The 15,035-nt window shown below is 43.8% G+C and overlaps 1 protein-coding gene across 1 annotated transcript; it reads right to left on the bottom strand.

Annotated features, from left to right (window-relative positions):
* Nucleotides 1–7: 7 nt before the first annotated feature.
* Nucleotides 8–14,761, bottom strand: CSF2RB (colony stimulating factor 2 receptor beta common subunit; the record flags this gene model as incomplete). The annotated part of the gene is made up of 14 exons (XM_026076939.1): nucleotides 14,386–14,761; nucleotides 13,316–13,478; nucleotides 11,365–11,494; nucleotides 7,933–8,117; nucleotides 7,440–7,588; nucleotides 6,391–6,562; nucleotides 6,056–6,188; nucleotides 5,792–5,952; nucleotides 4,731–4,876; nucleotides 4,454–4,628; nucleotides 3,265–3,355; nucleotides 2,909–2,978; nucleotides 1,213–1,316; nucleotides 8–929 (listed from the first exon to the last, which is right to left on the bottom strand). Coding segments are annotated over exons 2-14 (2,508 nt in total), but the record flags the coding sequence as incomplete, so codon positions are not given.
* Between the last annotated feature and the right edge of the window lie 274 nt (nucleotides 14,762–15,035).

Genomic DNA, 15,035 nt, shown 5'->3' with positions numbered 1-15,035 from the left:
TATCAGGGTTTAAGACCACCAAATTACCCTCTGACAAAGGCTGCTCTTTCGGAAGATTCTTTCCCTTCTGTAAGACAGGTAAGGAAATATTTGTGGATTCTGAAAGTCCATGGGGACCTGGAGGGACAGTAAGATAGTCCCCAAATGCATCCAGGTGCAATTCAGGACAAGGGTTTGGTGTTTGATCTGAAACTGCAACCATGACACCAGATTTCCCAGGAGAAAACTCATAGCAAGAGCAGTCATCAGGGGGCTGGATCTCCTGTGAGTCAGAAGCTACCTCTCCATCAGTGACGGGTGCCAGATGGCTGGTGTCTCTGACTGATGGCAGTAAGAGGCTATCTGTGGTGATGTAGCCCAAGGAGCACTGCTGGGGAGAGCCGGTACAGCTAAGAGCCACTGGAGATTTCTGCCCTTCTGGTCTCACATTCCTGCATTTCCCACAGGCTGGTTGGGCTGGTGAAATTTCCTCCCCATTGCTGAGGTGCTGCATCATTTCCTTCTGGTCTGGGAGCAGAAAGGGCTGCAGAGGAAGTGCTCCTGGCTGGGCCTGCCTCTGTGGAGCCTGGGGACAGGCTTCCTTTGGGAGGGTCACGTACTGAAGGGACACTGATTTCCCATGGATTCCCGCTGGGACTGCTTGAAGGGCCTGATGCATATCAGGCTGGGAGGACATCACTGGGCTGTACAAGTACGGACCGTTGAAATCAAAGCAAGGCATTGCTGTCTGGGAAGCAATGCTTGCATCAGCACTGTTCTCCCTTGAAACAGGAAAGGAAGGATCAGCCATCTGACTTGGCGGGCAGACAACTGCAGCATCCTCTGGCACATCTAAAGCATGGTATACGTTCTGAGGATCCAACACAACCAGGGAAACCTCTGCCTTTTCAGCTTGCCCTTCAGGGGACTCTGCCAAAGTCTTCGTCTGCCTGAATGAGGGAAAGTTAAAAACTGCTATTGAGAAATATTCTTGTGATGAACGTTACATATAAACAGAGGGTTACTTACACACATAGCTACACAGATGATTAGAAAATAATCTTTCTTGGGAGAGCAGGTTAACCCAGATAGCAAAAAAAATTTGTCTCATCCTCAGGAGCAACTGGCATAGGCTTTTTTTGGTGACAGAATGTTTAATTGTATCCTCCCATGGCTTAGGAACCTCCTCAAGAGTCTCACAGACAGTGCCACTATAAGGTGCTGTTCACTAACCTGTCCACGACTTGAAGGAAACTAGCCTGCTCCATCTTCTCAGAAAAGTTGTGTTTGTTGAAGTCTAGCTGACTGTTTGTCAGCCAGTTTCCTAGGTGTACTTTCTGGAAAAGAGAAAGTAGAGATGAGGAAAAAGAGGTTTCTCACTGGCAGTAGAATCAAGAGCCTCATGGACAAAAGGAAGCCTACAGCGTCTGGCAATCTGGATACAACTTCACTAATATGACTAGAAGGTTCCCTCTATTCTCCAGAAGACTGTTCCTTCATATCCATGTTACCATATCCCTGACCTAACTTTACATAGCATATAGGGCAGGAGCTGCTCCCCTAAAGAGCTCGTGAGGATGCTGCAGGTCCTACCATAATAAACATAATAAAGCTACTGCATTGTGCAGTGCCTACTCTTCTCCAGCACCATATGAGGACACTGGGCAGTATTTCACTTGTAGGTGTATAATGACTGTCCTTCTGTAACAGCTGACCAGAAAAACAGAATAAGTGGGATGTTTACAAAGTTTAGGATAAGGTAACTCACTGAAAGGAGGGAAACTTTCAAAATCATGACATTAAGAGCAGTGAGTACGTGTGAGGAAAGAATCAGGTATGGGATAGGAAACAAAACTACAGAGGTATTTCTTAGAGTGGGAACATGTTTTTTAATTTTTACTATAGAGATCAGGCAAAATAAACTAACTTGAGACTTTAGTATAAGCATAAATATTCTGTCATCTGGCACAGGAGCATCCAGGCTTAGTTTTTCCTGTCTATTTGAAAATGATGTGTAAAACTAGGTCATTACAGTGGAAGTCCATTTTACAGCAAAATAACAAATATGAGATGTTTAACAAACAACTGTTAAGTCTTTCACTCAAACATAAACATAAATACTGTAAGTTAAGTGCCCATTTGCCTCACACAAAGGTCATGTTGTAAATCATACCCATTGCATTGCCATGTATCTAAACACACTGTAACACATTCTCTGTGAGCTTAGACTAGAACCAACTGTAATATAAAAATATATCTATGTGGAGGAAAACACATATTATAGAATCAAAAGTGTAACTCTTGCAAAACTAGAAGAGTTTTACTGCAAAAATCTAGAGAGATGCCTATTCTATTCTTCCCAGATGTTGGTTTTGTGGATTTTTCCTACTTATACTGTCGTAATTGAATGCTATCTAAGTGTGCACTTTGCTTTCCAATGAAGAATACTTGTCTTGGTAACAGACAGACATGTTATAATGTATATTCCAGAAAACCCAGTTACTTAAAAATAGAAAGCTTCTTAAATGAGGCTAAAAGCCCATCCTAAAAAACTTTGAATCAGTGTTGACTACTGTTTGGAGATGGAAGAAACCACCAGTTGGTGAATTTGCTAAAGACACTAGATTATTTCAATCAGTTAAAAGTTTAGTGCACAGAAAACTTTCTAGTTTGATTTCAGAAAACTGTGATGCTGACAAGCACAATACACAGAAGCCTACTAGTACAAATGTAAGGTTACGGTTATGATAAAGATACCTGGGCTTCTCCTAAAAATAAGAAATAGAGTACTGAAGGTATGAGTTCATTGTGGAGTAGGAGACAGAAAAGCTATTAATATTACTATTTTTACTACTAAGATTCTTAATATTATTAAATCCTGAAAAAAGAGAGAAATAATGAACCCTGCAAAGCACAATTCCATCCTTACCCCTAAGTAGCTCTGGATCAGGAGACTCTTGCTGGGGTTTGGAATATTTTCCTCCCAGCTTTTCTTCTTCCTGCAACAACAACACAGAGTTTACAAGATTTGCTTCTTGCCTTGGCTGCAAAGGGAAAAGACTACACCGTGCACACACAGTGCTGTTCTGCACAGCAAGGCACCATGACCCAGCTCTCACCTGCACACAGACATGCACAGGGCTCCCCATTGCACACCAAGGCTCATCTCCACATAGAGCACTCTCTCATGCTGGATGAGCAGTGCCTCGCCCTCAGTTTTTCACCCTTTATTCCACGCGCACGGCCAACATGCTGCTAAATCCCCTAGTCACAATGCAAACCTACCTGAGGAAATACTTATAGCTGCAATGAGCAATTATTAGCAAAGCGATGATGATGGCTGGGAGCACCACTGGGAGAACTACTGGTGACAGAACTGAAACAGAGAAAAGAGAAATAGGGAGCTACCCACACAGAGTGGCTGCTTCCCGTACCAGGTTTTTCATTCTGGTCACTTGTCATGCAACAAGACCAGGGGAATGTAGATGGCACATCACGTGACAGGATGAAGAGGCCTTCTAACTGTTGGGATACCCTCCAAAGTGAGAGAGACCAAATGTGACCTGAGCAGCTTTTCCATTGGCATCAGAGTGATCAATTTATGCTCATAGAAAGCTGAGCAGGTACATTGCCCCACCATGAACACTGGGTGTGTCTTCAGGCATCTTAGGTCTGACTTATTTTGTCTCCTACTCCAAAATGAGCATGTACCTTCATTTCTCTATCCCTTATTTTTAGGAGAAGTCTGGGATCTGCCTTATTCTGTACAGTCCTGAAGAGATGAGGGGTCTCAGAGATTTTCTGAGAAAGGGCTTCCTTTCCTAATGACCGTAACTGGTCATCAGGAAGATAACAATTTCTTCCTGAGTACACTCAGCAGAACTTCCCTAAGCCTTCTTATTACCTCAAGTTTCCTCAGGACAACTCATGTAAGATCACACAGCCTTGGGCACAAGGCCACGCTGGTAACAGACATTCCACTTCTAGGTTCAGAAACAGTGAAAACCATGTTAAGGTTTGTATCTCCGGTGCACTCTGCGGTGTGCTTAACACCATCCTATAGTCACTCTGCAAACAGAAGAGGCTGATGACTTTTATTCTGTCTTCTTGCAGTCTCAGCCTCTTCAATCTCTGACAGCAGAATGGACTGTTAGAATTAGGAAACAAGGATGACCTTGTGGGCATGGTGTTTGCTTGATTCTCTCTGTGAAAACCTTTCAGGTTGGTTGTAGTGGTCTTGAGAAGGAAAAAGAAAGGAACAATGCTTAAAGGGTTATTCCTGCTCTCCTCCTTCATTAGCATTGCCCCCGTACTGCAAGGATGCTGATCAGACAGCTACCTTGTTAAGCAACCCCAGCTATGCCGTGGCTGGATCTAACTTCAAGCCCAGCTAGGAGAGTGTATTTCTCTATAGAAGCACTTCCCCCATTAACATTCCACAACAGCTTATGAAAGGAGCCCAAGTGAAAAGTACCATTCTCAGTTTCCCAGGTGAACTCCTCACTCCATTCACTCCAAGGCCCCTTGTAATCTGGAGGAGTATTCACCCTTGCACGCATTCTCCCCCTGTATTGTGTGGATGATTCCAGCATCTGCAGGGTGAAGATGAAGGGAGGCTCATCGTTGCTGATATTTATCCTCTGGAGAGTCTGGGGGGAAGAAAGAAGCATGCATGAAGAGGGGAGGGGAATAATCTTTCCCATTCACCCTGCAAATAGAAATCCAGGGCTCCCACGCTTCCTATGACTTACCTTTTCCTCTTGGTTGTGCTTCCAGTATTGGACTTCGTATCTCTGTTTTATGAAGCTATATCGCAAAGTGTGTTTTATCCACCTCAGTTCATACTCCTGGTTCTCCCTCATGGTTACCGACACATTTGCAGGTGGCAGCACCTTAACTGGAACACACACAATGTCTCGGAATATGTATCAGCATACTGGTCTGACGCTACCATTCACCACAGTGGATGGAGACCAAGCCTGAAAACAGCGTTGCGTTATGCAACATAGTCTGTCTCAGTTACTTAACACCCCTTTATTCCTCACACCTCTTTCCCCAGTCAAAAACAGCAAACCAGTCTCCCCCTTAAATAGAAGAAAATCCATATTCATCAATATGATGGCACTTCCTCTGTGCAGATAAGCAGTAAAGCAATGTTTGAAAGTTCTGCACTTGTCCACCACAGTTCCAAAGATTTTCAGCTCTCCTGGAGCTCCTAACTTGTATTGTCACCCACTGCAGGAATCCTCCCCAGCTTTAGTTTACGGAGAGTAGCACTGGTACCTCTGGACACATGCAGGCAAAGAAGATCTGTGTAACGCACCTCGCTCAGCAGAGGAGTCCTACCTCATCAGTGCTCCAGGAGCCACTGTGGGGACTCCCAACAGCTCCACTGGGTTCTTGTGAAATCTCTTAAAGACACACTCCCCACAAACACCTCTCCCCACCGCTTCCTGTCAGCTGGGACCCCCACAAAGGACAATGACATTCTAACCACAGCAAAGTTGGCAAGGTGACAGTCACTCACCTAGGAGCTCAAGACCAGACCTGGAATTTCTTCACAGCAGTTTACACTCCTGCCAGCTCCCTCAGCATCGCAAGAGCCCCTGAGTAACTCCAGACCTACAAGCCACTTCTCCCAGAACTCTGACCTGTCTCAGCATCCAGCTCCTTTCTTCATCAGTCCAGGTCTCTGCCTCTTCCCACCCACTTCTCCTCACCTCTCCCACCACTATCCTCACACCCTCTTGACCAGTCCCAGCACCTCCCCAAGAAACTCCCAGGAAAAGCAAGGCACAACACCGGGGCTTACTGTTCCTGTAGGCTTCAATCAGTTTCTCCTCCGTTTTGGTCCGGACAGCTACATGGTACTGGCTCTGACTGCTGGTGTTGGTAACAGTGATCTCACAGCTCTGGACCACATAGGGGTCACGGGGCAAAGTCTTCTCATGCACAGGAGAGCACTCCTCCTCTCTGAGGGGAGAAAATGGAGATTGTGCTGAGATGAATGGGAACAGGACAGAACAGAGCCTCGATGGCAGAGGCACAGGCACACTGCCAGGGGCAGGTCACGTACGCTGATGCTGAAGTGGCCCTGAAGAACAAGCCAAAGAGGACAGAGGTGATGATCTCTTTCTTCACTTCCCAGCTGCACGTCAGACGATCCACACCGTTGAAGAGGCAGCGAAGGTTCCTGGGCTGAATGCCACCTTCAGAGAAGATCAGAGCAAACTAAGGAGTGGGGGACAGTAAGGCAACGGACCACCTGCATCCTCCCCTGCAGATGCCCCATCATTCCTCAGCCCAGGCCCCGATTCTCTGCCAGCGCAGCATGACAACCCACATCCCTCAGGCCCTGGCTTCTCAGCCAGCCCTTCCACCCCCGCACGGCCCCGCTCTGCCCCACACTACCTTCCGGTGTCTCCCAGGATGCCTCCATGCTCCACTCGCTGTACTGCCCAGAGAAGCCACTGGTCTGTCCTGGTCTGGCTCGCACACGGGCAACATAGGTGCTGCCCGGAACAAGGCCCTCATGGCTGAGATGACAATGCGTGGTGTTGGAGAGTGAGAGCGAGGCAGCTTTCTATTAGTGGGGGAAAGCAGGGAGGGAGGGAGGAAAGGGGAATCAGGGAACGGAGGAGAAGGGAAGAGGGAAGACAGGGAAAGAGCAAGAGGAAGTGACCATCAGAGAAGAGACTAGAGAGAGCTTTCTGAGGGCACTATGGCATCTCCAAGCATTCCCACACGTGCGACCATCGACACGCATGGTGCCATGTAGCGCTCTGTGCTCACATCCTAGAGGGGCTTTGGTGTGCACGCTGCCTGCATAGCCCAGGACAGACGAGGCACAGGCATTGCCAGGCAAAATCTACCCCGCAGATGGGCTGGCTCTTGCAGCTTTGAGAGGCTCAATTGTCTTCAGCATCAACTACGCAGGTTCAGAGCACTGCCCAGTGCAGAACTGTGTGGGCATTTGGCCAAGATACTTCTCATGAAAAAGTAGAGATCAGGCTGAGAGGTACAGAAACATAGGCGGATTGGGGAAACAACGGAGCAAAGGAGATACTCTCTTAAAAATTTAAAAACATGCTCCTTGCGGGGAAACAGCTTCAAATGGTTTTTGCCATCTTCCCACATGAGCCCACAAGTTCATCTTGAAACATGCTTTAATTTCATTTAAGAGGGACTTGATGTAAAACAAATTCCATCTCAAAAGCCAAGTGCAGTGCTTCTTTCTGTAAAGAGTAGATCTTTGCACTCCGTTCAAAACAAGCAGTATTTCACTGTGCAAGCCACTTGCAAATAGGAACAGAGCCCCTTCTGCCTGACCACAAACATCACTTATTGCATCTCTTGGCAGTGCCTGAGAACCAAAAGGCCAGAAATTTTCCCAGCTTTTACTGCAGGATCTCGACCACCCTAAAGCCCCCACACAGGACAGCCCAGCTCTCTGTTCTTACCTCCCAGGACTCCCACTCCTGCTTGTAAGCCACTTCATACTCCAGTGCATTGCCCAGCCCTTGGTTTCCATCAGCTACTTTCCATGTCAGCAAGAAGTCTCCTGATCTCATCAAGCTGATTGAAAGGTTCTGAGGTGGGAGGGGCTGAACTGGAAGGTGAAGGTACAACATGTGAGTTGCAATAGCAAAGAGAGGGGCATGAAGTGGGGAGGAACCTAGCTAAACTTCCCCATCTCTGCAGTATCTTATCCCTGCCAGAGCAAGTAGCTCCTGGATGAGTGCCCTCTTCTAGTCCCAGCTGCTCTCAAAACCTTGCTCTCTCCCTTCCTGCCCCTGCCTGTCCTCTCAATGTGGAACCATTTGACAGATTTCACAACAGAAGTCAAATTCAATTCCTGAATGGACTGCAGTGTAAGAGAGAGATTATTAACTTTTGTTTCTCAAGGATATCTAATATTCATGGGAAAATGTGAACATGGTATTTAATCCTTACCAGTCTGGAAAAGATGAACGTTCAGTTCTGCTTGAAGTATCTTGTTAGGTTTGAAGCTGTAAATATCATCTACCCCTATTCCAAAACTGTTTACAGTGCTGCGACAAACCCAATGGATATAGGATTTGGGAGCCTTACGGAACTCATTTTCTGCCTGGGGCTTGCAATGCATCTCTTCATTCTTCCTGTGCATAAAAAAGGTGATCTATAAAGAGCTGATTTGGAGACATATAATTAATCCAAAATTAAATGTCTAAAAACAATTCTATCTCATTCTGTTCTCTTATAATTTACTTGGATTCTTATATCCTCATCATCACTTTACTTATTATTCCTGTTTTGCATTAATCAATATAACAAACATTTTTAACATGATGATTTTTCTCAAATGCCTTCCCTTTTCAAAAGTGTGCAATAGAACGTTATGCTTTGGTACTGCTCTATTTTTGTTAATTTTTATCCTAAATGTACAGATTCTCATATTTTTATGTGAGAAATGGTATGATGAACAATAATGTCATGGAAATGCACCTTTCACTCAGAGTGAAAGGCAGTAAAGGTTTCTGAAGATCCTTAGCTCCTTGAAGAAGTTCATTCTGCAGGCTCAGAAAGACACTTTTTTTTTTTCTCTCCAAACAAAATGCATTTTTATATCCTTAGTAGTGAGAACTCTGCTCTGTCAAGGGACCTTAGGTATTCATCACAGTTTTCATCTCAGAGTATTAAGCATCCTTTTAGATAGCTTTTCTCCAGGCCAAGGAGCATCCTCAAGATTAAAAACAATATTTTAAACTAGACAGGAGAGCATAAGCTTTGTGTGCTTGCAGTAGCTTTAGCCGCTGAAGAGATGTGTTGCTGCTTTTTGTACCCTCTGGAATTTTGATTGTGCTTATGGCTTCATGCCCAGTTATATTACATTGTTCTCAGTTATATTACATTGAAAAACAAAAATGACCATCTGTCATGTAGGTGTCTAAAATAAAATTAGGTGTACACCTACTAGATGTAGGTGTCTAAAATAAAACTATTTTCTTGTGGTGGGATAGCTCATGTGACTGGGGTGCTGCAATGGATGGATACAGGCTCTTGGACAGCCCAGGAAGGTGAGGAGTGAGGAGTTGCCCTTTATGTGAGAGAGCAGTTGGAATGCACAGAGTTCTGCCTAGGGATGGGTGAGGGGCCAGCTGAGAGCTCATTGGTCAGTATCAGCGGGCAGACTGATGTGAGTGACATTGTAGTGGGTGTTTGCTATAGACTGCCTGATCAGAAAGAAGAACTAGATACACCAGATGGTTGGGCTGCCATTCAGAGGGACCTTGACTGACTGGAGAAATGGGCAGAGAGGAACCTCGTGAAGTTCAACAAAGGGAAATGCAAAGTCCTGCACCTGGGGAGGAATAATCTCATATACCAGTACCCACTGGGGGCCAACCAGCTGGAAAGCAGCTCTGCAGACAAGGACCTGGGAGTCCTAGTAGACAAGCTGAACATGAGCTAGCAATGCACCCTCGTGGCAAAGAAAGCCAATGATATCCTGGCCTTCATGAGGAAGAGCATTGCCATCATGTCAAGGGAGGTGATCCTTCCTTTCTCTTCAGCACTGGTGAGGCCACATCTGGACCACTGGATCCAGTTCTGTCCCCAGTACAAGAGAGACATAGACCTACTAGAGTGAGTCTAACAAAGGGCCACAAAGGTGATTAAGGGACTGGAGGATCTGAAACTCAAGGAGAGGCCGAGAGAGCTGGTCTGTTTAGCCTGGAGAAGAGAATGCTCAGTGGGTCTGTTATCAATATCATTTATAAATATCTGATGCGAATGTGTAAAGAAAACGGAGTCAGTCTCTTTTCAATGGTGCCCAGTGACAGGACAAGAGGCAGTGGGCACATATTGAAACACAGGAAATTCCATCCGACCATAAGAAAACATTTATTCACTGTGAGAGTGGTTGAACACTGGAACAGATTGCCTGGAGAGGATATGGAGTCTCCATCCCTGGAGATATTCAAAAACTGACTGGATGTGGTTCTGAGCAACCTGCCCAACTGATCCTGCTTGAGCAGGGGTGTTAGATCAGATGATCTCCATAGGTCTCCTCCAACGCCAACTATTTTGTGATTCTGCGATTCTGTGATTCTGTTCCAGTTAGATGAGAGATATTAAGTCACAAATGTCTGAGGTCCAATCCTGTCTTCCAGGACATGATGGAGTCTTCTAGCCAACCACATGTCAGCAAGCATTGTTCAGCAATACCGCTATTTTTAAAAGTTGGGTATTAGCAAAGAAACCAGGGATATTCCTAAAGTATGGAAGGGACTAACCATACATGGGTGTGTGCCGTTAACCAAAAGAGTCAGCTTTAGGGATGTGAAGTGTAGAAGATGCTTCTGTCTATGCACTAGCATCAACTCATAGTTTGGATTTAGTCAGCTATTCTTCATCTATGAGCTAACCTTATTTAATCACTGGCCATTTTGATGTCAGCTGTGTGACTGTCCACACTTAATACCTGTTTGTCTGTTTAGTAAGCTCCATTCATGTTTACTGTAGTATCCACACACAACACTCCAACATGTAACAAAGTTCCAGAGCATAGTCTAAAGGTCCAAGTAATTTTATATTATCTTTTCCCATGAGTATAAGTTTCTAGGGCCTGTTCCAAAGACCTTCCACTGATTTCAGATACTTTTAGGTCTATGAATTCTCTCTTCCTCAAAATAAAATCAAGGCTTCTTTCTTTTTTTTCTTTTCTTCCTTTTTCCCCAGACTCTAATTCATTTTCTTCTCAGTTTTCCGTCTTCCTCTCTCCTTTGACTATTCCTCCCTCTCTGTCCTTTTTTTATCCTCACAAATGATCCAGTCTGGTGTTTCATGTCCATTTCCATAAGGAAACAGATGTAGCAGGGAGATAGTGACATAAACAGACCAGTATCTCTAGGAGGAAACCTGATAGCACAAATGAACTTATCAGTCTCACAAATGCACAGTCTATTTGTGTTTTGCAGAAATGATCAAAACTATGCTCTCAGTGATGTTCCTGCAAGGGCAAAGTAACCAACAAAATATCTCCTCCCTTCTAGGTTTATGAACAACCCTCAGGCCCACACTTGTTGTGGCACTATCTATCTTCTCCACCCCATCTACAGTGACCTACATGCCCCATCACATTTCATACCTATGAGCCCACAGCAAAACTAGGAGAAAATAATTGAAAAAGTAATAAAACAACTCCACTACTGCACCTTATTCATTTCTCCCTTCCAAGAAGAGGTCTTAGAAGAGGGCCCAACTTATACTCTCGCTCAACAACAGAAAGAGGTGATCTGAAAACTTGACTGCCATCCCTTGTCTGGACCCCAGTTCTCATCTCTGTGTTCAGTGGCCAAGTTTCCTTTTGACTTTTATCCAGCAGAGCACAGTTCAGGTACTTACATTTCGCTATTATCCCTTCGGTAAAGAGTCATACCAAGGAAGACGTGAGCCTCTGAATGCTCCATCCATGTGCAGATCACCTGTGAGTTGTAGTCATTATAGCAGCTCAAGTTCTGCATTGGGACACTCTCTGAGAAAAGAATCCAGGCAAAACAGATGCAGTGGTTATGAATGTAAATAGTGAAAGATAGCTGGAGGTACACAAGTTCTGCCAGCAAAAAGGAGAAGGCACAGATAACAACCCTCTCCTCATGACACCAGAAGATGATGTTCCATGAAAATATGCACTGAGCTGTGGTCATTCTGCATATCTCCACAATATACAAGTGTCCAAACCAAGCTACAGGTCTAAATTAACAAGAATGAAGTGAGATCTTCATGCTTTAGGGCCTATCATTCTAGCCAAAGTATCACTTTGCAGATAGAGATTATTTCCAGAGGTTAACAGATACAACAGTCAGTGGGGATCATTTCATCTTCATGCGTTACTAAATGGGACTTCTTTGCCTACTAACCTCCTAGTAAAGGTTTTGACACTAGGAAGTCAATGGTCTGGAAAACATCTTGTTAGAACTCAGAAGAATGGCCAAACTAGTTTGTTGGAACTAGATTTAAGACCCAGAAATGTCCAGACCACTTGTCAGGGAAAACATTTTTTTTTTCAATCTCGCAACTGTGAAGTGGGAAAATACAGGCCTCCAATTCCAGCAATAAGAGCAAACAGAAATGATTGGTACATGCACTACAAAGCAAGCTGCTTTCTCCTGTCCTTCTTTAATCTCTGCAAAGGTAGTATCTGTGCCACACTATTGGGATGTGACCTCCAGGTGACAGAGATGTCAGCATGCAAACATGAATGTGAGCTCTCAAATAATTTTTCTTGCTGAGAATTACTGTCAGCTTGACTGTAGGGCTTTTTGCAGGCCAAAAACATCAAAAAAGTAAGATGGTATCTTAGCTAGCAGGCCTAAGAGTGACCTTACTTTCATCTTCTAGTAAAAAGCAGTGCAAAAGCAAGTCCTAGTACATCCCTTGCTGGTCCAGGAAATGGAGTATCCTACAAAGAAAGTGATCTAAACATAAGGCTGAAACTTGGAATGCATCATCTAAGAGACCAGACTGCCCTATACTGTAATACATATTCCTGCAGAGGTCTCAAAGGTAAATGTCCTGCTTTTGACACTGGGCCAGGCAGCATAATTCCCCCAGTTACTGTGGACATCAGGCAGGGGCATCTGTCTTGGAAAAGGTAAATACCAAGAGCCACACCTTCTGATAACACTTTTAGGAAGGGTACAGGCTTAGTCTTTATGCAGACAAGAAATACTGGGTGATCTGAAGAGATACTAAGAAATTTAGAAAGATACTTCCTACTCCACGGTATGCTAAACCAAACTGGAGGAAATAAAAGTAGCTCTAATTATACACAGAAGAGGAAAGACGTTAAACTCAGAAACAGAAGACAATGGATCTGACAGATGGTCTCTTTATCTTTCAGCTATTCTACAAGGAAAAAGGTCAGGTTATTTGCATGTTGCTGTCCACAGCCCATACACCCACACATCTTGTGTCTGTCTACTCATCTCTGTTCAAACACACTGCCATCTGATCCAGGTACCCTGTCATTTTCCTATGTTTTAACTTACTGTCAGAAACTAGTCCTCTTTTCTGTTCACTCATTAACCAGTCAACTTGTTCATCTCATCCATTTGTCCAGTATTTTATCTGTCCAGTCCTCCAACCATACTACAATTGTTTTGTCTCTACATCCATCTATAACACACTGACTGTCTGTCTATGACTAAGACGTCTATTCTCCTGTAGCAGAGAAGCTGGTAGCAGAAGGAAGTGGAAAAAAAGCAGAGAATGAGGAAGAGTATTGGCTGAAAGAAAGAGATGGAGGCAAAAAAAAAAAAAAAGGAAGAAAAAGTAAAATATATTTGAAACTCACCTCGAATGGCTTGGACACTAAAGACAAAGTGTAGACTCAGCAAAAGGCTGCAAATCTCTTTCATGCTCATACTGTCCTTTGTACACAAGCTTGATCCTAAGTCAGAAGATAATTGTTTTCATTGCCAACTGACTACTCTTCTGCTCTGCTTATTGTGAAGCTTCTTGTTTTCATTTCACAGAAAGAGAAGTAAAACAGAATTAGGGAACTTCTTTAAGCAGAAAACCTTCTCATGCTGCGTTGGAGTGACATTTAAAAAGAACTTCTACCAAGTATTTATTGTAGGACAAAATCCCCATCTTCTTATTGTGAGAACTTACAAAATAAACCAAGAATTAAGAAGTAAATGTGCATTTTGAAGGTAGAGCAGAAGAATCTAACTAAGAGTAGTAACAAGAAACAATCCTAATCTGTGAAAAGAGTTCAGCCTCCAAATTCATTCATCCTTCTACTTATCATGCTCAAAGCCCAATGACCCCTCATGCTGCTCTGTTTTCTTACTTTTATTAAAAACATGATCCTCAACCACACATCTCCTAGGAGGAATAGTGGTTGAATCTCAATATTCATTCACTTTCAGGTATCTCTTCAACAAGCTACTTTTCCAGCTGCTCCACAAACAAATTGCAAATTATAGGAATGATCCCAAAGGAATGTCATTGCTCTTTTTTCTGGTGATTGTAGTGATCCAAAGTCGATGTCAGTGGTTCAAAGACTATAGGCCACATTCTCCAAAACTGTGACTCAAGTGATTTTGGTCATTTCTCATTGCTTTCTCAAAAGTAAAATAGACCCACATGTCCATGTATGTCACAGAGTTGAGACTCTTGTACTCCGGGAATATCTAGTCTGTAGCTCTTTCCCACTTTAGGAGAGCATGGAGAAAGCCCCTTTTTAACTCCTATTGACTTTAAGATTCCTGAATGCCATTTCTTTACACCAGAAGCAACTGACTAAGCCCTTGAATAACGATCACAGCTAACAGATCCCTAAATGGTTCCCAAACTATTGTTTGAGAACAGACTCTCTTTGCCGTTTTGCTGTCCCCAGAGAGGAAACAGTTCCCTTACCTGGAATCAGAGCTGTCTATGAAGCAGATGATTCAACCTGATGGGTGACTCTTCCTTTCGACCCTTCCTCCACAACATCAGAATCCTCTATGCAGATGCAGAAACCAGCAAAATCTCACTTACCCAGACTGGAGATGGGGGACATAAAACTGACTGCAGGATTTCGTTGCAAACTTAGCCTTTAAAATAACTGTTATACTTTCTGTGCACCTAAAATGCCCCTTCTAAAGAGGCAGACCACACCTTTTCAAGGAAAGGAGTTGCCTGTGCATTTGTAGTCTGTACTTCCTATTTTAGCCCCCAAGGCACTTACTCAGATGAACTGTTTAAATGGAAAGGGAGGGGAAGGAAGTATGTCACTGCCCATCTGCATTTCAAATTAGCAGACCGTGGGACTAATGTATTTTCAGAAAAAATGGGGGAGAGAAAAAGGGAGGAATGACTGCAGCTGAAGTAAGAAAGAATAGCAAAGAATTCTCTGGTTTTTATTCCCATACTGTTTCTTGCTTTAGGCTAGTCTAGACAAACTTTGAGGCAGGGATCATTCTTTATTTATGCTTTCATATATTATATTTATTTTTATATATACATACATATATATATATATGAATAAAGGACAGACTACCATTATCTCTGTAATCCTGTTAATT

Source organism: Apteryx rowi, unplaced genomic scaffold (genome assembly GCF_003343035.1).
Source record: "Apteryx rowi isolate R43461 unplaced genomic scaffold, aptRow1 scaffold_443, whole genome shotgun sequence".
In the NCBI taxonomy this organism is placed as follows: Eukaryota; Metazoa; Chordata; class Aves; order Apterygiformes; family Apterygidae; genus Apteryx; species Apteryx rowi.
The sequence above is the reverse complement of the archived record's forward strand: the minus strand, read 5'-3'. Positions and strand labels throughout refer to the sequence as shown.